At 36.5% G+C, this 27,053-nt stretch overlaps 1 protein-coding gene across 1 annotated transcript in view; it reads left to right on the plus strand.

The window, feature by feature from the left end:
- The window catches only part of LOC306854959 (echinoderm microtubule-associated protein-like 6), a 59,114-nt gene that overhangs the window by 3,875 nt on the left and 28,186 nt on the right, over positions 1-27,053 (plus strand). The window contains exons 2-14 of the mRNA XM_079393280.1: positions 10,528-10,687; positions 11,774-11,872; positions 13,412-13,480; positions 16,991-17,176; positions 17,420-17,555; positions 20,858-21,059; positions 22,226-22,363; positions 22,443-22,699; positions 24,314-24,523; positions 24,601-24,768; positions 25,584-25,690; positions 25,914-26,014; positions 26,725-26,911. Of these exons, the coding sequence (XP_079249406.1) occupies positions 10,528-10,687; positions 11,774-11,872; positions 13,412-13,480; positions 16,991-17,176; positions 17,420-17,555; positions 20,858-21,059; positions 22,226-22,363; positions 22,443-22,699; positions 24,314-24,523; positions 24,601-24,768; positions 25,584-25,690; positions 25,914-26,014; positions 26,725-26,911 (2,020 nt within the window). The remainder of the gene's footprint in view (positions 1-10,527; positions 10,688-11,773; positions 11,873-13,411; positions 13,481-16,990; positions 17,177-17,419; positions 17,556-20,857; positions 21,060-22,225; positions 22,364-22,442; positions 22,700-24,313; positions 24,524-24,600; positions 24,769-25,583; positions 25,691-25,913; positions 26,015-26,724; positions 26,912-27,053) is intronic.

A 27,053-nucleotide genomic window follows, 5' to 3' on the forward strand; every position in this document is an offset into this window, starting at 1 on the left:
TACTCAACAATTATTCAAGGTGTTTTAAGTCAGTCATCACTAATACTAGAGGTCACGTGTCTTGTGAAGGAGAGGTGTGCTGTTATTAAATATTACATGATTATTTATGCAAGAAGTTGTCCTGGTGAACAATAAAGCAAATGATTTCTACATACCAGAATAATCATAGAGATGTGGAGGTGATCTAGTTTGTTTAACAGGTATGTAGTCTTAATATATATATATATATATATATATTTGGTGATTGCATCATTTCAGCATTGCAAAAAAACAAGCTTCTTACTCAATATTTTTGATCAAAATTCACTTAATCAAAATTAAGTGATTTTATGCTTATAACAAGAAAAAATACCTGCTTAATTAATAACTGAGATATTTTTTCTTGCTTCAAACATAGTCACTTAATTTTAATAAATTGTTCAGAATACAAGAATAGATATCTTTTTAGCATTTTGCTTTTCGCTAAAATGCATTTTGATTCAAGATTGCATTTGTCATCACAAAAATGTAAACTGTATTGTCACACAGGTCTATATATAAAGTTGGATTTATATGATATTTTATTATGATGTTATATGTGGTCTGATTTTATTTAAAAGTTTTGCAAAATATAATTATATTATCGTCCAGCTCTTTATATAAATTTGCATATATAAGTTTATTTAACTCAATCCGCATACATATATTATACTCATATAAAGCAGTCTTGATTGTTTATATCATCACAGAATGTAACTATTATATCTGCTAAATACAGTATTAAGATATTATAAACATTAACATCATAATATTCAGCAAAGCTGATTTGAAATGTATTTTTATGCTAATTAAGAACATTTCCCTCCAAATTGTAATTCCTGTAATACTTACTTACTTTACTTTACTTTTGTCATTTAGCAGACGCTTTTGTCCAAAGCGACTTACAAATAAGAAAAAGTAACTAAAACTAAAAAGTTACAACTCTATAAATACTATCTACCCACATAATATTGCACGTGAAACTTTTTTTTCAAGTTTTGCTGTAATTTTCATGATTCTCAGCGGCGATTGTCATTCAGTTCTGTAATTTTAGCATCATCAACATTATACATTTTTTTTTCAAAGTTGTAAATGAAACTTAATGATTATTGGAAAATTAAAAAATATTGAAAAAAATATTGGCGTATGTTTTACATGAAAATATAAATGGTTTTTTTCAGTGAAACAGAATTGCAAAAAATAACTTTTCCCAAAAACCTAGGGTTAGTGTCACCCACTCATCTCAAAACACTTAATTTTTTAATGCAAAATAAACATTAACATCATGATTTCCTGTAAAGCTGCTTTAAAGGGAAAAGGAAGTGGTGTGTGGTAGAGGGCTGCATTGGGATTGGGACCCGCGGGACCCAACGCAAATCTCGCGGGAGCGGGCGGTTTGAACTTAGCTGCGGGCGGGAATGGGCGGCTAAAAAAATACACTGCGGGATCGGGAGGTAGCCTAGCGACATGATGTCATTGTCAACAAATGATGTTGAAAAGAACCTCAAACGTGGTATTTACAGCACAAAATCTAAACAAGGCAAGTCTGACATTTGGAGAAATTTCTCAATAGTTTGCGATAAAGATGGAAAGGAACTGGAATTCGTTCAATGTGACAAATGCACAAAAGTACTAATCTACAGTGGGCACAAATCCGGCACGTCTGGGTTGAGGCGACACACCTGCTCTGTTCTCCCCGGTCAAAGTAAACTGTTTTTTTTTTTTTTTTCCTGCGGGACGGGAGAAGACACAAAATCAATGCATCTCTATTATCGTGCGGGAATAAATTCTCAGAGTTTTGCGGGTGCGGGCGGGAGTGGACATACATATTGCGGGAGCGGGTGGGAGTGTAACACACACGTTGCGGGAGCGGGCGGTAATGGTCAGAAATTCGGCGGGCGCGGGCGGGAGCGGGATGAAGAAAACAGTCCCGCGCAGGGCTCTAGTGTGTGGCCAAGTATGGTGACCCATACTTGGAATTAGTGCTCTGCATTTAACCCATCCAAGTGTACACACTTATTCCAACGGTTGACCAGCAATTTTTTTGCTGCTGTGAGAGCAGCTAACAGTAAAGATCTTTGTTGGACGGACAAGGTGAAGTCCCAAAAGTCATTCATGAAAAAATGGCGAGGAGTCAAACTTATCTCAGTACCCAACAAATATGATAGGTCCTGTGAGAGCTGAGTCCAAAAAGGTGAGAGAGAGAGGGGCACTCCCCCCAAAAAATGCAAAAACGTGCCTAAAACTCCTTGAGAACAGAGATTACACTTAGGAGAAGACAGATTCATATAAAAATGTTTCATTGGAGTCAAGTAAACCCTATGCAGCAATTTCCAATGAATCATTTGGTGATTTAGGGTTTTTAGAAGAGGTTACAATGGGACCAAACCGAGATTTACACTGCCGAAGCGGAACTCCCGAAAAAACAAGATGCATCAATTTATACGGATAAACAATAGATTCCTCAATTACTCTCCAAGACACAGAAGCGTCAGGATCAAACCAAACTGATAAAGGATGGAGGGAAAAGGCTTGAGCATACAGTCTTAAATTAGGGAAAGAAAGACCTCCATGTAATCTACATCGTTGTAAAGTAGTCAGTTTAATACGAGTCAAGTCAGCTTTATTTATATAGCGCTTTTAACAATACAGATTGTGTCAAAGCACTTAACAGTATCAAACTGGAGGATAGAGTGTCAGTAATGTATAATAATAAGATTAAACACTCAATTTTCAGTTAAAGGCATTTCATTATTGAGTGATGTCATTGTCTAGCTCAGTTTAGTTTAAATAGTATCTGCGAAATCAAATTGACAATAATCGCTAGATAATCGCTAGAAATCAAGTGTCCCCACGAGGACGTTTCCCATCCCATATATACCGTGAAACACATGCATCTCGTTTATTCCAGTAGCCAACCGGTGGAGCGAGAGGAATCATGGAAGAAAAGAAATTGATATTAATGCTTGTTTAGAATGAAATAATGCATCATTTTACACCGTGTTGAGGATTTGTTGGCTTTATTTTAGGATTCATAGACCTTTGGGTACACTATGTTATGAATGTGTTATAAAATGACCGGTTTATAGTTGTCCAAATGCAAATGTCCAACAGTTTTTTGATAATTATTGACCTAGAGAGTCTAGAGAATAGTACTGCACTGATTTTATTGATTTTGAGTTAAAAACTGAGGGCTAGTTCACAAAAGTAGTTTTTTTTTTAAATAAATCTCAAATACTTGAACAGTTTGATTGACAGAAGTTATCCTAGAGGCAAAGTTGTTCAGAATGAGGTGATCTATCATATGATATGAAGATATAGTGTATAAATGAATATTATGAACATTTTGCAATTTGAGGTCATTTACTATAGAAATACTGTGTTTTTGAGGCCTTTTTAATTGTTATAGCGCCACCTGTGCTCCATGAAACTATGCATGCTTGTTAAGAGTCATCTGACACATGTTTTCACCAAGTTTCGTAAAGTTTTGAGTTTTCGTTTAGGTTTTATAGGCATTTGGGTACATGTAGCCACGCCCATTTTCTAAAAAGTAGGTTTTTAACATATTTGTGAATAATTAATGAACAATTTGATTGACAGCAATGGTTCTTGAGACAAAGTTGCTCATCATGAGGAGATCTATCAAATGATATGCATATTGTGTGAATATGTAAAACACCATGTGATTACAGAGCCAAAAAACTCGTTAGCGCCAACTAGTGGTCGATTTCTTTCAAAATGCTTACAGACCTTTAGGGCCATGAGTCGAACATGTCCACCGAGTTTCGTTCCGATCGACCTCCGTTAACCTTGTCAAATAGGTGCTTAAATTTGTTTGGCCAATGGCAGCCATGCTTTTTGAGACACGCAAATGTCCTCATTGAGTTTTGTGCCACTTCGGACAAAGGCACTGCATGCTAAATTTTCAAGTTGATCGGACCAACAGTTACCCAGTTATCGTTTTTTCAATCTTATAGCGCCATCACATGGCATATCAGCGCAATGTTTTAAAATTTGACCAAAGTTTGTGCTCATACATATGTTTACCGAGTTTGGTGAAGATATCTCATTTCGTTCACGATTTCTAGCCTTTTTTGGAAAATTGTTCCGCGACTTTTAAATGTTTTGGGGCCCCATTGCGAAAGTGAGAAATTTCAAAGTTTTTTCGATAATTATTGATAATCACTGTCCAGAGAATATTTCTGCAGTGGTTTGTTTCCGATTGGGTTGAAAAACCTAGGACTAGTTCGCAAAAGTAGGTTTTGAATATTTAAATAACACTTCGATTGATGGCATTGACCCTAGAGACAAAGTTGTTCAGAATGAGGAGATCTATCATATATGATATGAATACTAGTGTATGGGAGAATATATGAACTTTTTTTTTACAATTTAAGTTCATGTTAGGGTTGGGCGATATGGAAAAAATATCATATCACCTTTTTTTTTTTAAATATCACGATTTTATCACGATTCCTTGTCATGTTGGTTTTACTATTTTGGTTTTACAAGTTGTCTGAGCATTACAGCCAAACTAGAAAGACAAAGCCTTTCAAGATAACAAAAAAAAAAAATACATGGCAGATATTTAGGCCAAAGTGGGCGAAGATAAAAATCTTTGTCATTATTTTATCTTTCTTATTAAAAAATAAGAACAAAGATACACATTACAAATAATGCTTAATGATGGATTTATTTCTTATAAACACAAAGCATTTGTCTTCACAAGATGTTAACTGATGGACTGGAGTGGTGTGGATTATTGTGATGTTTTTATCAGCTGTTTTGACTCTCATTCTGACGGCACCCATTCACTGCAGAGCATCCATTGGTGAGCAAGTGATGCAAATCTGATGAAAAAACAAACTCAACACTATCTTGGATGTCGTGAGGGTGAGCACATCAGCAAATTTTCATTTTTGAGTGAACTGTTCAATGCATTAGACTAGTATTTTTAGTCCAGAATCATATCAGAAACCTTCGGCTGGTTGCAGCCTGCAGGTCTTAGGCAGCTGGAATTATTTCAGGCTTTTCCAAATGCGCTCTGTCACGACAGCGGTCAGACGTCCCACTTCACTGCACAAAGACTTCAGCACATCTGCGGAGGAACACACACACACACACACTCGCTCGCGCTCTTTCTGGCATGGTTATCATCCGCTCTTCATTTTCCTGTTCAGCTTCCTCCCTGTAGGCCTACAGTCACTGGTGTTCATTTGACTGCAGATCTTTCCCAGAATCCCTCAGCTGTTCACTGACACAAACATGAGTAAACACCCATGGGCGTCCCAACACACATGTACTGGTGGAGTGAAACTCATGGAAACGTGTCTGGGAAAGTCAAAGATTGTATTGTGCATAATGAAAATCATTTTGCATTGAGATATTATTTTTATGGTAATCAAGCACAAAGTCTAATTCCTGTAATGCATGTGAAACTTTAATTGTGATTCTCAGTGGTGACTGTCAGTCGATTCTTTTACAGTGTGTCATTTCAGCATCAACACTATAAAACATGACTTTTGTAAATTGTAAATAAAACTTAAAAATTAGTGGAATTAAAAAAAAACCTAAATAAATAAATATACATATATACAGATATATTGTTTGTTTTATCAAAAATACATATTTTAGTTTCAAATATAATCTCAAGTTTTTGTGTTGTATCATGTTTGTGTTTTGTTGGATTCATCTCTCTGACTCTCTGTATCGGCTCCATTCAAGCCAAGACCTTGCTGCCAAAGTGTTCAGTATTAGATTTTGCTCAAATATCTGATGTTTTTATGAGTGTGTGCACACACAAACACACACACACACACACACACATGCTCTTTTATCTGTTTTGTGAAGGGCCTTGATTCGATCAGTGAAAGAGTTGCAGCTGCGCTGCTTTCAGAGCCGCTATCAGTGATGTCAAAGTCACTCTGTCTTCAGGGTCACTGTTTCATCTTTCTCTCATTTTGCCGTGTTTTACTCTCCCTGCTCTTTCATCGCTCAGGACGCTTAATGGAGCTCTCAGTTATGATATATTTAAGCAGCAACTTTGTCTTTTGAGTTATTGCCTGCAAAACTTGTCACCTTGATGCTATATGGCATTTTCTTTTTGGTTGCATGTGGTTTGATACTGTTGCTAAGGTGATCTGAGTATTCAAGGTGTTTTGTGGTTATTATGTCTGTTAGATGGTGTTGGATGAGTGAAGTTTGATGCATCAAATGATACATACAGATGGTTTGATGAGAAGAGTTCATATTGAGATCACTATGATCGCAGACTTTGGTATCTTGAGCAAATTTGAGCACTGTTTGAGAATGGGTTTATTGTTCGCTAAAACTAACAATAAACAGAAGGTATGTCTTACAACTAAATGAAATGTTGAGATAGTAGATTACTTCAACTAAAACTGAAAAAAAGAACATAAAATTACAGAAACGAAAATTAAAATATACAAATAAAACCTAATTCAAAATATTAATAAATATTATAAATAGCATGAATAAATAATATCATTTTTTATATAATGTAAAAATATAGTAAAATAAATAATACTAAACAATTATGTAATTAGATACATAAAAAGCTCATTTAAAATATGAATAAATACTACAATAGTATATAAATAATACTAAATTAACACTGATTTTTGTCAAACGATTTTACTTCCCTAATGTGATACATTTCAAAGTAAAAACAGGATATTACTAAAAAAATTCTATGTATTAAGAATTGATTGGATTGTAAAAAGGTGGTTTTGATGCATTTAATGTGTACAAAGTAAACAGGTCAGCATTCATTTCATTTTGGCTTTAAGCAACAATCTACATTTGCTCTTCAGTTAATGTCATTTCTGTCTAGGAGAAACAATTAAGATATTAAAGCGATCTCATTAGTGATTTTTCCTTCCTGCGGGTTGGTACTTGCACATATGTGCTAACACACACACACACACACACACACACACACGCACACATCTGCAGCTCATAACCGCATTGGCACACGGCACAGCTGCTGGCTTGGGTTTCACGCCAGTGGACATGGAGAGACTTTGATCGTCCTGCAAGCTCTCTCACACACACACACACACACACACACACACACACACACACACACACACACACACACACACACTCACTCACTCACTCACTCACTCACTCGCTCGCACGCACGCACACACACACACACACACACACACACACACACACACACACACACACACACACACACACACACACACACACACACACACACACACACACACACACACACACACACGTACTCTGAGGGCGTTTAGCCCTACTTAATCTGCCTTTAATCTGCGTTTGAGAGGAAACTCCTGCTGGTCCTGATGGCAGGCAATGATGGTGTTCATATCAGAGCTCTCTTACAGTAAATCACTGTGACGCTGCTAGAATGATGCCATTACCATGCATTGCATTTAATAAAGCAATAAACTGCCATAAACTATTGAAATTAGCCTGAAAGAAAATAAAATATTAATATCAGATGAAAAACAAACTACATTAAAAAAAATGACGTATAGAAACTATATAGAAGTCATGCTCGGTAATTGAAATAAAGCTGAAATAAAATATAAATATTAGATGAAATCTAAATGGAAAAAAAAGGCAAATAGAAACTTTGCCTTGACAACTATGAAATAAATAAGAGTAAGCTGATGTTCTAAAATTGCTCAAAATAAAATAAAAATAAAAACTTGTAGAAGTAATTTTTGTTTAATGATATTAAGATGAAATAAAATTAAATATAAATATTAAATGAAAAACATACTAAATTTAAAAAAAAAAGTTAGAAATGCTGCCTTGGCAACTAAATAAAATAAGTTGTAAAATAAGTTGAAACTAAACGAAACAAGCTTAAGTTTAGGTATTAAAATAACTAAAAATGTAAAATAAATAATTTTTATATAGAATTTTATAGAATTTTTTAAAAATGTTTCAAAATGACAAGAGCACAAAAAATGACATTAAATTACATAAATCTAAAATTGAAAAGAAAACTGAAAATATAAAAATAAAACAATTCAAAATATGAATAAATACTATAATAGTATAACTAATACTAAACTGAATCAGAGTGCTTTGGAAATAGCATGCATATTATGTCTCTGCTGTTGTCCATGGACAGTATGTTGTACAGTAGGCCCGTCCCAAACAAATCTCTCAACACAGGAACTACGTTAGCGTTTATGATCTTTCAGCATTGGCTTGTGATTATTCTGGTTGGTTTTGGTTTTGAGTTTGTTTTGCACCTGCTGCATCAGGAGCTTCGGCTCTCGCCGGCCGTCACCATGAGCTGTTGCCATGGAGAGAGTCGGTTCGTCTGTGACATCATCTTCCTGTCGGAAAGTCAGTCGTCTCATATGTGCTGACCCTGCTGTGCTTTCCTCAGCCGCGCGTCTCTCCCACACTTGGCTTCATTTTAGTGTTAAGTCGCATAATCAGATTTCTGTGTTCATGTATAGCTCTGGATTCAAATGAGATTCATCCATCCAGTCTCAGTATCAGACTTCTGTCTGTCATTTTATTTTGCCAAATACTGTGTGTATTTTTTGGCCCATAAATTTAAATAAATAAATAATGTATATATAAAAAAATATACAGTTGAGGTCAAAACTTTACATACACCTTTCAGAATCTGCAAAATGTTAATTATTTTACCAAAATAAGAGGGATCATATGAAATGCATGCTTTTGTTTATTTAGTACTGACCTTATTAAGATATTTCACATAAAGGATGTTTACATATACTCCACTAGAGAAAATAATAAAATAATAAAAATGACCCTGTTTAAAAGTGTGCACTTGATTCTTAATACTGTGTTGTTACCTGAATGATCCACAGCTGTGGTTTTTTGTTTAGTGATAGTTGTTCATGAGTCCCTTGTTTGTCTTGAACAGTTAAACTGCCTGCTGTTCTTCAGAAATGTCCTTCAGGTCCCACAAATTGTTTGGTTTTGCAGCATTTTTGTGTATTTGAACCCTTTCCAACAATGACTGTATGATTTTGAGATCCATCTTTCCACACCGAGGACAACTGAGGGACTCAAATGCAACTATTACAGAAGATTCAAACACTCACTGATGCTCCAGAAGGAAAAACCATGCATTTAGAGCTAGGGGGTGAAAACTTCTGAACAGAATGGAGATGCGTACATTTTTCATATTTTTGCCTAAATATCATATTTTTTTCATTTAGTACTGCCCTTCAGAGGCTACAGAATATAGTTACATGTTTCCCAGAAGACAAAATAAATTAAATTTACCCTGATCTTCAAATTTAAAAAGTTTCAGTATATTTAATGTGTACAATGAAATATACTGCTGTATGTTTGATGTTGTGGGCCTATATTTCTGCTGGAGGTCCTGGACATCTTGTTTAGACACATGACATCATGGATTCTATCAAATACCAACAGATAAAAAAATCAACAAGTGACTGACTCTGTTAGAAATCTTATAATGGGCCGTGTTTGGATCTTCCAACCAGACAATAATCCAAACACAAACTTCAAAAACAACACAAAAATGGGTCACTGAGCACAAAACCAAGCTTCTGCTGGCCATTCCAGTCCTCTGACCTGAACCCTGTAGAAAATGAGTGAGGTGAACTGAAGAGAAGAAGCTGTGAATCTGAAGGATCTGGAGTGATTCTGGATGAAGGAATGGTCTCTGATCTCTTGTCAGGTGTTCTCTAACCTCATCAGGCATTATAGGAGAAAACTCAGAGCTGTTAAACTGGCAAATGGAGGTTTCAAAAAGTATTGAACAAAAGGGTGGCGTTAATTGTGGCCAATGTGTATTAAAGAAAAACATTTATTTCAGAATGATAAAAAGTTTCAGAAAAATAGAGTTAAGCCATACTTTTCCTGCATGCAAACAGAAATTTGGTCAATTTGGGTGGAAAGAGAAGGCCTGCTAGATATGTAAATTTGAATGTTATCAGCATAAAAATTACAGCTAAAGCCATGACGCTGTAGAATCTGACCCAGTGGTAAAATATAAATGATAAACCGCAAAGGCCCAAGAACGGGACCCTGGGGGACGCCTTGTTTCAGGGGGGCAGAAGGAGATCTGAAATCCTGAACAGAGATGTAGAAGAGATCCAGGAAAGAGCAGTATCAGATATACCCACAGCCTAGAGACAAGAAATAAGCAAATTATGAGAGATGGTATCAAAGGCAGAGCTGAGTTCAAGTAGCAGAAGTAAAAATAGTGAGCCAGTGTCGCAAGAAAGAAATAAATCGTTCGCTACCTTTACAAGGGCAGTACTATGTAGTGGATGGAAGCCAGATTGAAATCTTTTTATATATTTATGATATATTAACAAAATGATAAAGATATTTTAATTTGCTAACAAGTAACTCAAATTAAGCTCTTTAATGTCTTTCAAGATTTCAGTTATCTTTTTTCTTCTTTTATTTGTTTTTCTTCTTTTTTCTGTGTGTCTTTCTGTCAGTGTATCTCACGGCGCGTGTCTCTTCTGTTCTCAGTCTAGCGCTGCATCCGGATAAGATCCAGGTGGCCACGGGTCAGGTTGGGAAGGATCCGTATATCTGCGTGTGGGACTCGTACGCACTGACCACCGTGTCCATCCTCAGAGACGTTCACACGCACGGTGTGGCCTGTCTGGCCTTCGACGCCGATGGCCAGGTGAGTCACATGACTTACTGCACACAGCTCTCTGCAATACTTAATTCTGATTGGCTGCATTCTCAAATACATAAGCAATAAACGTATTAATATGAACATATGTTTGTAATATTTAGGCGTGTAACAATACATGGCTTGATGCACAATACTGATCTCATCATACAAAGCTCTCATTATACTTAAAAAAATAATAATTTTAAATGCTACTTTTTTATTATTACGTCTAAGTCATATGATAAACGGTGAACAAAATAAGATACAGAATATGAATATTCACGATTCTGCTTAGTTAAAAATATTATTATGTTAGAAACATGCTTGCTCTCTGTCCCTGACTACATACATTAAAAATATATATTTTCATCAAATAATATATTTTAAAATGTATTAATAATAATTACCATGGAAGCTCAAATGTGTAATTTTCTTGTCTTTTTTACCATATTTGATGCACTGTTTATATGCATCAATCATTGTTTTTATGTGAACAAACACCTAAACGAAATCTGTCTAAACTTTCATTTTTGGGTGCACTATCCATGATACATTTTATTTTTGGATAAAAGCATCTGCCAAAAGAATAAATGTACGTATTTTTGTATTGCGATAATATTTTGATATTATATATAGTTACACCACTAATATTTAGTCAGTAGTTATTTTGTATCATTGAGATACTATTATATTTTTTTAATTAATGTTTTGAATCAGTTTTTATCTTTATTTTAATTAAAGTTTTAGCAATTTTCTCGTGTTTCTATAATTTTTAGTAGTTATTAATATATATTTATATAGTTTTTTTTTTTTTTAGGTTGAGTTCTTTTAATACCTCAGGTTAAACTAAATTAAAATAAGAAATTCTGCTTTGTCAGCTAGCTGAAATAATATTTTTTTGGGAGGGTATTTTATTTTAACTTAATGTTTTTTTGTTTTGTTTTTAAGTAACAAAACATTTTTTTCCTTTTTTTAAAAGTTTTAAAAGTTCCCTATAATAAGCAGTATTGTTATTAAAATCAGATTTCCTTCATCTGTTTGCAAATGCTCTCATCTAACAGCTTATTTTCTCTTGTGTTTTTGAACGTTCAGCGTTTAGCGTCTGTGGGACTTGATGCCAAAAACACGGTGTGCGTGTGGGACTGGAAAAAGGGGCGTGTCTTAGCCACCGCCACGGGACATTCTGATAGGGTAAGAACAGAACTCACTGTTCCTCATTACCAACAGTTAATTACATCAAAACTGCACAGTCCAGCATTTCATTCATAAGGCCAGAAAGATTGTGACTCCAGTGCATGAAGTGAAAAACACACAACGTGCCTGTTCGGTCCACACATGGTAGGACTGTTTCCATAGCAACAGATGCTACACCTCAGTGATGTGAATGAATAACCGTTAAGAGCGTTATGAATAAGTTATTGTGTTGTGCTACAGTACAGAGGAGCATTTCAATGCACGAACTGACAGACAGAGTGTTTCACACACACACACACACACACACACACACTCAGTGTGAAGGGAGTCTGAGGGCTCAGCAGAGATGACAGAGCAGCTTAGTGAAGAACCACAGACACCAGAAGACTCCCTAAGGTGCCATTAAAACCCTGCAGCTCTTCCTGTCTTTCTCTCTGCTGTTCCAGCTCAACAGCTTCACTGCTGGGACTGCCGATGGAATATAAAGCAATTTAGAGTTTATATCTTTTGCATTTTATATTCATGCATTTGGCAGAAGCTTTTATCTGAAGCGTTGTAAACTGCATTCATGGTATATGATTGATCACTTCATGCATTCCCTGGAAATCGAACCCGTTGCTAGCGGCATGATCTACTGTTTGAGCAACAAGAAGGCTTCATGAAGTGTTTATTTGCAGATAATGCATGCAAATAATGAAGAAATCACATTGTTTAAAGAAAAATGGATAGTTTAAAATTAAAAAGAAAGAAGAAAAATGATGTGGATTAAGATGCTTAATGCATTGTTCTTTTTATAAATTGCTGAATTTTTAGCTAATTAGCAAGCATGACCATAATTACACAGCCCTGGATCTTGAAAAAATTATTATTTGCAAAAAATAGCAGAAGAAAAACTCATTTTTATTTCAGCTGGTGATGTAATAATATAACAAAAACCTAAATAAAATCAATAAAAACCATATAGAGATATGAAAAAAAACGTATAAAAATAATAAAGCACGTTATTCAAATGAAAGTGGAAAATATATTTTAAAAAAATTAATTCTAAATGCTAATTCATATTCAAAATATTAATAAAAATACTAGTATCCCAATTATACTAAATATAACACTGATGATTTGCCTAATTTGATGATGCTAAGTACAAAAATAACAATAAATACTTTCCAACATGCAGTTTTTTCCTAATTTTAGGATATTTTAGGATAAAGTATATATGTATGTATCTGCCTTAATGCATTTATTTATTAATTTTTTTTTTTATTGATTTTAAACAGAATAAATAACAAAAGCATCATATTTAATGTGTGTCGTGTCTGAGCAAAGCAGCCACAATTTTTGGAATCAGCGCCTCAAAATTAGTAAGAAACAAGTATTGGATTTTATTCAGCAAGTATTTGCATGATTTCCATTATCTTTTGCACTGTGCATAATTTTAGAGACTTCTGCTTAATTCAGTGTAATCAGTTTTGGTGTTATGGAAGATGTTGTGGAAGAGTTGACATGTTTATTCCACCTGTTTGTGCTGCGTTTCAGATCTTTGATATTTCCTGGGACCCGTTTCTGCCGCACAGACTGGTGAGCTGTGGAGTCAAGCACATTAAAGTGAGTCAAACCCCTGAGACAAAGTTCATTCAAACCCGCTCTCGGAAACAAATAAATGAGGCATCAGCGGAAAACATGCCGTAATTTATTCCTCCTTTCCTTTCTTGTTTTCATCTTTACTGCAAATGCAATGTTTTTTCATAGACTTCAAAAAATGCATTAACATACTGAACAACTGAGACAGAAGAATATCATTTAAAGCCAAAAATCTAATTCTGTCTGATTTAGTCAACCTGTATGACTTCAAATCAAATCAAATCACTTTTATTGTCACATCACCACAGCACGTGTGCCTTCGTGAGTGAAATTCTTGAGAGCGTGCTCCAGACACTGCAGAAACAATTTACATATAGACAATTTACATATAAACAATTTACATATAGACATTACCATACATACGTACAGACTTATACAGATGACAATGTGTAATATACACATACATATACTCAGTACACATAGTGTACTATTAGACAGACATACAGTTACGATACACATTATACACAGTATGTAGTACACATTCTACGTTATATGCACACAGTAATATGCGAAGATGCAGCAGATTATATATAAACCGGGTGTGCAATGTCATGGATGTGCATTGGATGGTATCCAGTGCTGGCAAAAAGATTGTTGTATTAGTGCAGTAGTGTACTGGTAGTCCAGTTTGAACTGTATTGGAATTAAAGTGCAGTGCGTGGTATATTGTAAAGTGGGAGTGTGCTGTAGGGTGTATTAGTTTTTACTGTTCATTAGCCTGATAGCCTGAGGAAAAAAGCTATCCCTCAGTCGGCTAGTGCGGGATCGGATGCTGCGGAGACGTCTTCCTGAGGGCAGCAGAGAGAGCAGTCTGTGGGACGGGTGGCTGGAGTCATTGATGATCCTCCGGGCTTTCTTTATACACCGCCTGGTGTAGATGTCCTGGAGGGAGGGAAGCTCACCTCCAACAATGTGACGGGCAGTTCGCACGACCCTTTGCAGAGCTTTGCGGTTGCCAGCAGTGCTGTTTCCAAACCAGGCGGTGATGCAGCCTGTCAGGATGCTCTCCACAGTGCAGGTGTAGAATGATCTGAGGATGCTGGGGCTCATTCCAAACTTCCTCAGCCGTCTCAGGAAGAAGAGGCGTTGGTGTGTCTTCTTCAGCACTGCATCTGTATGAGCGGACCATGTGAGATCCTCAGTGATGTGAACACCGAGGAATTTGAAGCTGTTTACTCGCTCCACAGGTGTCATGTCGATGGTGATGGGTGTGTGTTCTCTGCTCTGTCTCCTGAAATCCACCACCAGCTCCTTGGTCTTGTCGATGTTGAGTGAGAGGTGGTTCTCTTGACACCACTTAGTCAGGGTTCTCACCTCCTCTCTGTAGGCCGTCTCATCGTTGTCAGTGATCAGGCCTATCACCGTTGTGTCGTCAGCAAACTTGACGATGACGTTGGAGCTGTGTGTTGCTGTACAGTCGTGTGTGTACAGGGAGTACAGGAGTGGGCTGAGGACGCAGCCCTGAGGAGCACCAGTGTTGAGGGTCAGCGGGGATGAAGTGTTGTTGCCCATTCTGACCACCTGACATCTGCCTGTCAGGAAGTCCAGGATCCAGCTGCACAGAGATCCGTTTAGTCCCAGAGTCTGGAGCTTCTCAACCAGTGTGGCAGGCACTATGGTATTGAATGCTGAGCTGTAGTCCACAAACAGCATTCTCACATAGGTGTTCTTATTTTCCAGGTGGGAGAGAGCAGTGTGCAGGGTGAAGGCAATAGCGTCGTCTGTGGAACGGTTTCTGCGATATGCGAATTGTAGGGGATCCAGTGAGTCAGGCAGCACAGAGCAGATGTAGTCTCTGATGAGTTTCTCAAAGCATTTGCTGAAGATGGGTGTCAGAGCAATGGGCCTCCAGTCATTCAAGCATGTGATTTTATTTTTCTTTGGTATGGGCACAATGGTGGATTTTTTGAAGCATGCGGGAACCACAGACAGAGAGAGGGAAAGGTTAAAAATGTCTGTGAAAACCCCGGCCAGTTGGAATGCGCATGCTCGGAGCACACGGCCTGGGATGCCATCGGGACCCACAGCCTTGCGGATGTTCACCCGTCGGAAGGATCGGGTTACATCTGCGACAGAAAAGGAAAGTGCGCTCGCCTCTTCTGCTACAGCCGCGGGAGCGCGCTCTGTGTGGGCGGTGTTGTGAGCCTCGAAACGAGCATAAAAGTGATTAAGTTCGTCCGGTACAGAGGCGGCAATGTTCACAGTAGCTGGTTTATTCCCTCTGAAATCTGTGATGTTATTGATACCCTGCCACATGCTTCTTGCGTTGTTGGTTTTGAATTGTTCTTCAACTTTGTTTTTATATTGTCGTTTGGCAGCTTTGATTGATTTCCTGAGATCATAACTGGCTTGTTTGTGATCGTCAGAGTTTCCGGATTTAAAGGCAGATGTCCGCGCTGACAAGGCTGCTCGAACATCGCTGTTAATCCACGGTTTTTGGTTGGGGTAGATGCGGATTGTTTTTGTCGGTACTACATCCTCTACACACTTCCTGATGAAACACGTTACAGTATCTGAGTACGCCTCTATGTCGTCATCAGACGCTGCCCGGAACATGTCCCAGTCCACGTGATCAAAACAGTCCTGTAGTATAGCGTCTGATTGGTCCGACCAGCATTGAATTGTCCTGAGGGCGGGTGCTTCTCGTTTCAGTTTCTGCCTATAAGCAGGCAGGAGCAGAACGGAAGTGTGGTCCGATTTGCCGAAAGGTGGGCGGGGGAGCGATTTGTAGGCGTCCCGGAATGGAGAGTAGCAGTGATCAAGTACACGATCACCACGCGTGTTGATGGTGATGTGTTGGAAGTATTTTGGAGCTATTGTTCTGAAGTTGGCTTTGTTGAAGTCCCCCGTAACAATAAACGCTGCATCTGGGTACGCGGTTTCCTGCTCACTTATATTCCCGTACAGTTCCTTGAGTGCCTGGTCTGTGTTGGCTTGAGGGGGAATGTAAACAGCTGTGATTATGATCGCTGTAAATTCCCTCGGTAGCCAGAATGGTCGACACAGAAGCATATGAAATTCCAGATCAGGGGAGCAGGAGGATTTAATAGAGTGTAGGTTCCGTTCATCACACCACGAGTTGTTGATAAATAAACAGACGCCCCCACCTCTGCTTTTCCCTGTGAGCTCTTTCGTTCTGTCCGAGCGGTGCACGGAGAACCCCGTAAGCTCGATGGCTGAGTCTGGAACCACTGCAGACATCCAGGTTTCTGTGAGGCAAATAATGCAGCAGTCCCTTGTTTCCCGTTGGTATGAGATGCGTGCCCGCAGTTCACAGAGTTTGTTGTCCAGTGACTGAACGTTAGCCAGCAAAATAGTTGGGAGAGGAGGTCGGAGGGGACGGCGACTTTCTATTTAGTAAAAGAGAATGCACAGATGTCAAGCTCTAAAAATAAAGTTATGCATGCACAATATTTTAAGATTTAAAACTGAAATTAATTAAATTATGAGTTGATTTTCTCTTTCGTCTCGTAGTTTTGGGCATTATGTGGAAATGCACTGACGCCAAAACGAGGGATTTTTGGAAAGACGGGGGACCTGCAAACCATCCTCTGCTTGGCAACAGCGAAAGATGAAGTGACGTATTCTGGAGCTCTTAATGGAGACATTTACGTGTGGAAGGGACTCAACCTGACGAGAACGATACAGGCGGCGCACGGAGTGAGTGAAGCTCATCACACTTCCTACACCATCACTCCCACCACATACACATCAACTGTGCGCTATAGCATCTCCATTAAATCCCCACTGAAGTTACAATGCAATGCATGCCATTTATGATCAGATATTCAATGCATTGGCCATTTGTGTCATGCATCTGTGACATTAGTGAATATAGCATGTGGTGACGTGTGACCTGTTGCACTTGCGTTTACGTATGCGTAAAGTCTTGTTGTTCTGCAGGCAGGGATCTTCAGCATGCATTCATGTGAAGAAGGCTTCGCCACCGGTGGGCGGGATGGATGTGTGAGGCTGTGGGATGTGGATTTCAAACCCATCACCAAGATTGACCTCAGGGAGGCAGAACAGGGTTATAAAGGTAAAACATTACAGCAGGCTTTAAAGGGAACAGGATTTTTCTTGCCGTTTTGAAATAGTTTAACGTACTATGTGACATGCTCATTCACAACACATCTTTTACTTCATGAACGCAATTCACATTTACACGTCAAATAACTATTTCTAATCTGACCAAATGTGAATTGCCGGACATCGGAGACCATAGCGTGAATCTTTTTTTAGATTGCTTTTTTTATATATATGATGCTTTTTTAAAGATTATTATTTTGTGTAACAAAATATGTTGACATGCTTTAATGTTCAAAAAACATTTTTTAAGTACTGTACATTATTGCAGTTCCTCTATGCCCCGCCTCTCTCAAACGTGTCGTTTTCTACAAAGCCCCTCCTTCTGACAAGCGCAGTCTGCTCTGATTGGCCAACTGACCCAGTGCATCGTGATTGGCCGAACACCGCAAGTACTCATCGGAAATGTAACGCCCCTTTCCATAACTGTGAGCTTCATCTTTCAAAATAAATGTAAAGACAGTTAATAATGTCCTTAGTTTTACCATCAATTCAAGCCCTAAAGGGGAACAGAGTTGCGTGACAGACACAGTGATGAAGCTTGTATGTGTTTATTCACACAAGCCACGGTTAAGACAGCTGACTCCACTGTGATGTGACCCTCTCTCTCTCTCTCTCTCTCTCTAACACACACACGGCGCGCAAAACTCCGCATTTGAACTAATAACAAAACATACTTACAGTCGCTGATTCAGAAATGCAGATTGTCATAGCAAAGTCAGAATTACCTCCTCTCCTAGGTTCACGAAACGGTCGTCCATAAAATGCGTTTCTGTTCTGTTGTAAGTAATCGTAATGATTCCTAATTGCATCTACTTCCGGAAGGTCAATTAAAGTGCTTGCGTTTGCATAGAAACACACAGCATCTCCCTGACATCAACACTACTGCAGTTACTGAGCCGTGGACGAGTCTTAACTTTGATAAAGAATATCTCTTTGGTTTTGAGACTTTAGTTACAAAGAGAAAGGAAAACTTGAAATCGCATCACATGACCCCTTTAAACAGTACAAAACATCAAACCATTAAGACAGAACAGTTATAAAAACTAGTTATGGTTTAATTAAATTTTAATAATCAAAAAGCATGTCTAATCATTTGAATTCATGAAACTTTAACAATTTAGTAATCCGTTAAATTTTTAACAATAATAGTGACTGTGTTACAAAAATGTAATTCTGCGTTGTCTGTTTTAATTGTTCTGGATTCTGTTTTATGACTTAATAAAAATTGCTGATAATCAAATGAATTACTTCAATAAAAACGTACATAATAAAACTTTTCAAATGTAATGAAATGTGACCTAACAGAGAAATGTTCGAACCCTAACAGGTTTACGAGTTAAATTAAAACGCTGACTAAAGATTGTATTATTGCTATTAGTTAATTTCTCTTTTGGCGGGTTGTAGTGAAGACCTCTGAGATCTTGTGTGTATCTGAAGATCAAGTGTACATTTCAATTTATTGATTTGAATTTTGCCAAATTCCATGACATTCCGTGTTATACAGTAAATTCCATTTTTGTGACTGGATTCAGTGATTTTGTTAGTGTAAATACTACTAATAGTAGTGTATATACTGTATAATAAGAATAATAGGGCTCTATGTAATGAACCACAAAAGCTTGCATTACATCTATTTCAAACACAATACCAGATCAATAAAACAGAAAGGAAGAGCTCCTTATGGAGGTACAGCAAACTCCGTATATAAGGGATTGTGTCACCATGGCAACACGGCCTGCGCTTATATCACACGAGTGACGGTGTTTTCAGCAGACGTTAGTCTTGTAGCAATGAAGCTGTCAGCGCTTTCACAGCAGAAGACTGTCAGATAATGGGCTGGAATAACAGACGATCAGATCAGATCTGGTCAGACTGAAACAGAAATCTCAGCAGATTTAACAAACCTCGCCAAATGCTTCCTTCTGGAAAGAAAAACCAGATAATATCTCAATTGTTCATGCCAGATTTTTCTTCTTCTGAAGTCTCCTGCTTCTCAGACGTCTCTCCTGAGAAATTCACCCCAGTAATCTCACGTTTCCCCCTCAACAGTGTCTCAGGCTGCTCAGATTTGCCAAAGACTGTACGAGTCAGAGATCTCAATATGAACTCATTTCTCATCAGATGATCCCAGCTGCTCTTTTATAGCTCTGTACTCTTACTGGATGAAGACTATTGACTCATTTGGGTCAGAGAAGTCCATCAAACTGGGTTTGTTTATTTGACATTTTGCTGATCTGTCCAATTTAACACGTTTTTGACTTTTTCTGCTTTAAAGGTTGATTTTCGGGGCTTTACAGTTAGTTAATGAGCCAATGACATTCTGTCCTGCTGAAAACACCAGCTTATGACAACTGACGAGTGTGAAGCTTTTATTTTACACAGCTATTTTTTCTGATTATATTAATTGTTCAATACAATAATGTGTTTGTCTTGTAAAATAACTTTTGGTTTGGAGTTACTGGTTTAATTCCTGTATGTGGATTTTTTTTTTAACATCGATTGCAATTTTTTTTCTGCTTTTGTCTTTTTAATGAATATATTTGGAATATTTTGTATATTTATCTTCCATTTGTATATCTATTTCAAGTTTTTGTACTTTACAGTATTTCAGTTCTAATTTAATTGTTTACTTTTCATCTAGTATTTATATTTATATATTTAATTTCATATTTATCTAATATTTATAGATTTATATTTAATGCTCAAATTATTTTATTTCAGCTTAATTTCAGTGAGCGTTTTTAATAAGCATGGCTTTATATATTTATGTTTTTCATATTTATATTTGATCTATTTCCCAGTTATTTCTTTATTTCAGTTTCTGTGGTTTCCGTTTTAGAAAATGATAGCAGCACTGCTATATATAATTGGGTTGATGCAGAAAATGCTTCAGTTAAAACACATTAAAAATTTGAAAACAAATGTTAATTGAAAGTTATTCATAGAATAATCTATTTAAAAAATATATATTACATTTGAAAACTTTCAAATGCAGCCCACCGGGTCCAGATTAAATAGTTTCCAACAACTTCTGCTGGTTTTTACAAACTGAGGGACACATTTATGGTAATCTTAACCGGTTTTAAATCTTTAAACTAGTTAAGATGCCTGGACACCAGCATTCCCATGGACCTTAGTTAAAGCAGATGTCATATCATTTGCTAAAAATCCCAGTATTTGCTGGTAACCAGGGATGCTTGGATCTTGTTGTGGACTTTAATTTGATGAACCTGAATGACTCTTTTTCTCCAGGCCTGTCCATCCGCAGCGTGTGTTGGAGGGCTGACAGGATCCTGGCAGGAACTCAAGACAGCGAGATCTTCGAGGTGATGGTGAGAGACCGAGATAAACCGCTGCTGATCATGCAGGGTCATTCAGAGGGGGAGCTCTGGGCCCTCGACCTGCATCCCAAACAACCCCTGGCCGTCACAGGCAGCGATGATCGATCCGTACGGTCAGTCCACTCCTGCTATTGGATTTCAGTTCATGCCACATCAGTTCACACAGTAGAGCAAGACAGGTGGAAATGAGATCATGCTTTTGGTTTTTCAGAATATTTAAACTAGGGCTGGACGATAAACGTTATTGTTTTGAGATTGCGATAAAATGTATGTCCATAACGATGATGAGCTCTGAACATTTGAATCTCAAACACACATGATGCTCGCAGTGTTTTCAGCGGCTGCGTCTCAATATATGAGACATGAATACATGAACTTCATCTCCGGAGCGGCTTTACAAAGTTTCATTTGAGAAAAAATCTGAAATATATTCACAACAAACCGTCAAAATAAAGTCTGGTTTAACATGAAGAAATTATGACAAAATATAGTACCATTCTGTACTAAAATGCCGTTCTTAAAATAATAATCATAATATTTTTATTTTAATCATCATGTAGTATTTTAAATTAGATTTTTATTTTAATAAATCATAATATTTTTTATTTATCATACAACCAATATATGTTTTAATTTATACAATTCTGTTGTTCCGCATCTTATTTGACAAAAAATTAATTAATATGCAATATTTAGTTAAAACTACGGTCAAATACACCCTGGAACTGAAACTAAATCTTCACGACAAATCGTCAAAATAAAAGCCTGGTTTAATTTAAAGGATTACTTCTCAAAGTAATAATAAAAATATTTGTATTTTTAAGGAATATGATACAACCAAGACATTTTTTTTATTCATATTTGCATTTTAGTTCACTAAAAAAAAAATGGTCTTGATCAAAATTATTTGTTGTATTTTCATTTTATTACATTTGGAAAAACATTTAGTTTTTATTAATGGATTTTATTAGACACAATTTGTCATTATATATTTGCATTAAATTATAATCTATAAATATAGAAGAAAATGGAATACAAAGAATTTAGGGGGAAATTAAATGGATTTATTGGCCTAGATTAAAGTTCATTCTCAAGCTCTAACAAACATGTGGACTGCATTTCCTTCCCCATTAATAGTAAATGAATATTGTGATAAATATCAATATTGTATAAAATGTTTTTGTAATATTTTTAGCTATATTACCCAGTCCTAGCTTAAACATGCAATACAGACATAAATATGGACACATTTGAATTTTCCTCAAACATGCTTGTTTAGACTGTGGAGTTTGTCCGAACACACGTTGATCGCTCGCTGTAACATGGAAGAGGCGGTTCGCAGCGTTTCCTTCAACAACGACGGTTCCCAGCTGGCTCTCGGCATGAAGGACGGCTCCTTCACTGTTCTTCGTGTCAGGTAATTGAAGTTGGATCTCCTACATGTCATTAATTCAGCTTCATTATTCACAAAATAAGAGCTTGTCTGGTTTTTGAAGGGACATGACGGAGGTGGTCCACATCAAGGACAGGAAGGAGGTCATTCACGAGCTCAAGTTCTCACCCGATGGCTCTTATTTGGCCGTGGGCTCCAACGATGGGTTTGTGGACATCTACGCTGTGGCCCAACGCTATAAGAAAGTGGGAGAGTGCAGTAAGTCCACCTGCTTCATAACGCACCTGGACTGGTCCGTGGACAGCCGCTTTCTGCAGACCAACGATGGAGCTGGAGAGCGATTCTTCTACAGGATGCCAAGTAAGAATAATCATTCATTTATTTAATCATTGGAAAGTCATGAAAATTATTGACACCTTACGATGTGTATAAATTTCAAGCTGCATTTTCTTTCAAAAATTGTGCAATTTTTATTATGGAACTTGAAAACCTGTTTGGAAACAGTCGATATCTATGCATTTTTTCATGAAGTCATAAAAATTTCAGAAGTCGGTATTTAAATATTTATTCAAATATGCATTGTATAAATTACTAGGGTTTTCACAGTCATGCAAAACGGTTTCAGAGCTGAAAAAGTCATAAACCTATTTTAGTGAAGCTGGATGATAAAATATTAAATTCCAGTTAGTTATGGGTCATGAAAACCTGTTTGAAAGCAATCAGTATTTATGCTTTTTTATTGTTATTAGGGTTTTTACAGTCATGAAAAGTGATTTTAAAATTGTGATTTCCATCAAAAGCCTTCTCAAAAACAGGTGCTTGTGAAAATAGTCTGGGAAAATTCATTCATAATTCATGTGAAAGTCATGAAATTAAAATTTCAAAAGTTACACTGGGTATTTATGCAAATATTTATAATCTTTTTAAATGACAGAATTATTCATTTGTAACAATTAAAAATTAATAAAACTTTTTAAAGTTAAAATAAAAAAATTAAAAAAATTAAAGAATTCACAGTCATGAAAGACAATTTTAAAATTGTTATTTCCAGACCTGGAAAAGTCATGAAAAACCTTCTTAAAAGTGGCGCTGGTGAAATAAATAAATTTAAAAAAATCTTGGAATTTCATTAATAATATACAAAAATTTATGAAAGTCATGAAAATCTTCATGAAAATTAATGAAACTTTATTATTAATTTAAATGTTTAAGTCATTATACCTTGTTAAAGTATTAAACATTTAAAATTTAAAATTTCTTCAAATATTTGAGCATTTTCTTAAATTGCTCTGGATTTCTCAGTTATGAAAAATGGTTATTTCCAGACATGGAAAAGTCATGAAAAACCTTCTCAAAGGTGGTTGCTGGTGAAAAGTCTCGAAAATGTTTTAATAATTCATGGAAAGTCTTGAAAATTAATAACACTTTACAATTCATTTAAATTTCAAAAGTCAGTATACACTGTTAAAGTTTTAAATATTTATGTATTTAATATTTATGCAAATATGTTTGCATTTCCTTAAATTAGTCATGACAAACGTTCTTTTTTTTTTTTTTTTCCAGACCTGAAAAAGTGGTTGCTGGTCAAAAAAAGGTCTTGAAAATTAATTAATAATTAATGCAAAGCCATGAAAATTAAAAACACTCAATAGACATTTTTCAAGTTTTAAATATTTCAGAGCTTGAAGTCACTCTTTGTGAGTGTTTCTGTAGAGGAAATTTCTCTTGCAAGCAAGTTAGCAATATTACATGAGTTCAAATTCAAGTTTTAAAATATTTTTGACTTTTAAAAAGTCTATTTATTAATTTCAGGAATTCACAACAAAGATATTCTATGTGATTTTTAAAAAAAAATCTTTGTCCAGCAATCAACAATGCTGCAAAGGTCATGAAACCCTGGATTACATACTGCACTAAAAGGTATTTTATGAGTCATATCATGCTTATAATTTTCCTAACTTGTTCTGTCTATAGCTGGTAAATTCCTGCCGAAGGAGGAAGCCAAAGGAATCCATTGGATGACGTGGACCTGCGTTCTCGGACCGGAGGTCAACGGAATCTGGCCTAAATATTCCAACGTGAACGACATCAATTCTGTGGATGCAAACTACAGCAGTGCAGTGCTGGTGACGGGCGACGACTTCGGCCTCGTCAAACTCTTACGATTCCCTTGTCTTAAAAAAGGTCAGCTCGGTGATCCAGATATCTGTGTGACCCGTGCTGAATAAACTAGTGTGCACTAACAAATGCCATTCTTTCAGCTGCCAAATTCAAGAAATACATCGGCCACTCTGCCCATGTGACCAATGTGCGTTGGTCACATGACCTGCAGTGGGTTCTGAGCACGGGCGGAGCCGATCACTCCGTCTTCCAGTGGAGGTTTCTGCCGGAGGGAGTCATGAATGGAGTTCTGGAGCCGCTGCTGCAAGGTGAGTAGCATTTAGTGTAGTTTATTATGGGACATGAGAACCTGTTCGGAAACAATTTGGCATTTATGCATTATTCAAAATACTAGGTTTTTGCAATCACGAAGCATATGGAAAGGTCAGGGAATTGTAAAATTGTGATTTTCAGACCTGGAAAAGTTATCAAAAAAAATCTAATAAAAAGGTGTTGGAAATTCATTAATAGTCAATGGTGAAGTCATTTTAAAGGTCAGTATTTATGCAAATATTTTATGCATTTTTTTAAGTTAAAAAATCTTGTATTCACAGGCACAAAAAAATCTTAACATTTGAAAATTAAGAATTTAAAAAAAAAATTTGCAGTGTAAAATAAAATAATTATTAGGCCTAAGATATTATTATATTATATTATTTTCTATTTCACAGGATAATTGTAATTTGCAACAATAAAGTTTATGATTGTTAAAACGATTAATAATAATAAATAGTCATATACAAATAATACATAATATAATAAATACTTAGTATAAATAATGTAAAATAATAATAATTAAATCTATACATACTGATACATGCATAAATAATTTTTTCAGATATTTTATGTTTATGTGCAAGTCATATGATCACAAACCAGCATTAACCAATCATGAACATGTGAATTAAATTATTTAAATATGAACTTAAAATCTCAGGGGTACTGTAAGTCAATATTTTACATCTAAAGGATTCGGCTGACAAAAATGTTTGGGAACCCCTGAATAAAAATGAGTATAGTGTTTTATTTTTACATTTATAATAAATGATAAAGCGATATTCTGACAGTGTTTTCTCCTTCACAGAGAGCTACGCTGACTCTAACAGCGGCGATTCTGACTCCGACTTCTCCGACGTTCCCGAGCTGGACTCAGACATCGAACAGGAAGCCCAGATGAACTACGAGCGTCAGGCAAGAGACACTTTAAACCCCAACAAAACCCAAGTTCCCAAACTGAGACGGTCTTATGTCGAGTGTTTTATGTAACAGTCATGCTCGGCTGCTTTCTTCCTGTTCCTCTCGTTATTTTCACAGCTGATTGGCCGGTTGCTGTTGCCTTTTATGCTTCTTCTGAGTCTCTGAATGTGTCGCGAGTGGCTTTCTCCCTGTAACTCTTCTCCCAAACACCCCTCAGGTGTATAAGGAAGATCTTCCTCAGCTCCAGAAGAAACTGGCTGGATCTCTGAAGAGGCAGAAAGTGCCGGATGAGGGGCTGCGCCTGCAGTTCGTCCACGGGTGAATTCACTGCAAACGTTATTACGTGTTTGTTATGAACTAAGTGTGTGTACAAATCTTTTACCCTCTCTTGGGTTATATAAAAATGTATAATATTTATATGATATTATATGATTTTATATTTACAGAATGAATCCATTCATTATAAAGTATACATGTACAATTATAAGATATATTCATGTTATATGTATAATTTATATTTATATGTATATGTGTAATTATATATGAAGACTTATTAGGCTCCTACGAAAATATCACTGGACATTTTTGAAAATAAACTTTTTTTGCCATTAAAGTGAAATTACTGAACCTAAGCAGGAGCCAAAAGTACTAGTCAAATGCATCTGATGCTAATTATATATATATATATATATAAACCCCCATCTTAGAAAACCAGCTGAGAAACTTTTAAGATTCAAATTAAAAGAGATAAAATTAATGTTAAATTGGAATTTTTCTATGAACTTTTATGTATTTCATTTTTTAATCATTGAATTATAATGTGTATTCTGACAAAATCTTCAAATTTTTATTTTTAAATATATATAACCTTAATGAAAACCATGTGAGAAAGTTGAGTTTTGTTCAAGTTAATGTTAAATTAGATTTTTCTTTATGTATTTCAGAGCTCTATCATTTTTTACATTTCCAGAGCTGATGGCTGATTGATTGGTGCAGTGGTTGTTGACTGGCGTGTGTCTGTGTCTCAGGTACAGGGGCTGTGACTGCAGGAATAATCTGTTCTACACTCAGGCCGGAGAGGTGGTGTATCATGTGGCGGCTGTGGCGGTGGTGTATAACAGACAGCAGCACACGCAGCGCTTTTACCTCGGTCATGACGACGATATCCTGGGCCTCACTGTGCATCCGCTCAAAGATTACGTGGCCACTGGTCAGGTGAGAGGTTTACGAAACAAGACTCAAACTGTTGTCCACAAATAAGATTTCAAACCAGATCAGATTTCATAGGGTTTTTCCCCAAACGGATTTCTATCAAATATGCCTAACAGTTGGATTTGAGCTGTCAGTATGCACAGCC

This window comes from Barbus barbus (assembly GCF_936440315.1).
Source record: "Barbus barbus genome assembly, chromosome: 35".
NCBI lineage: Eukaryota > Metazoa > Chordata > Actinopteri > Cypriniformes > Cyprinidae > Barbus > Barbus barbus.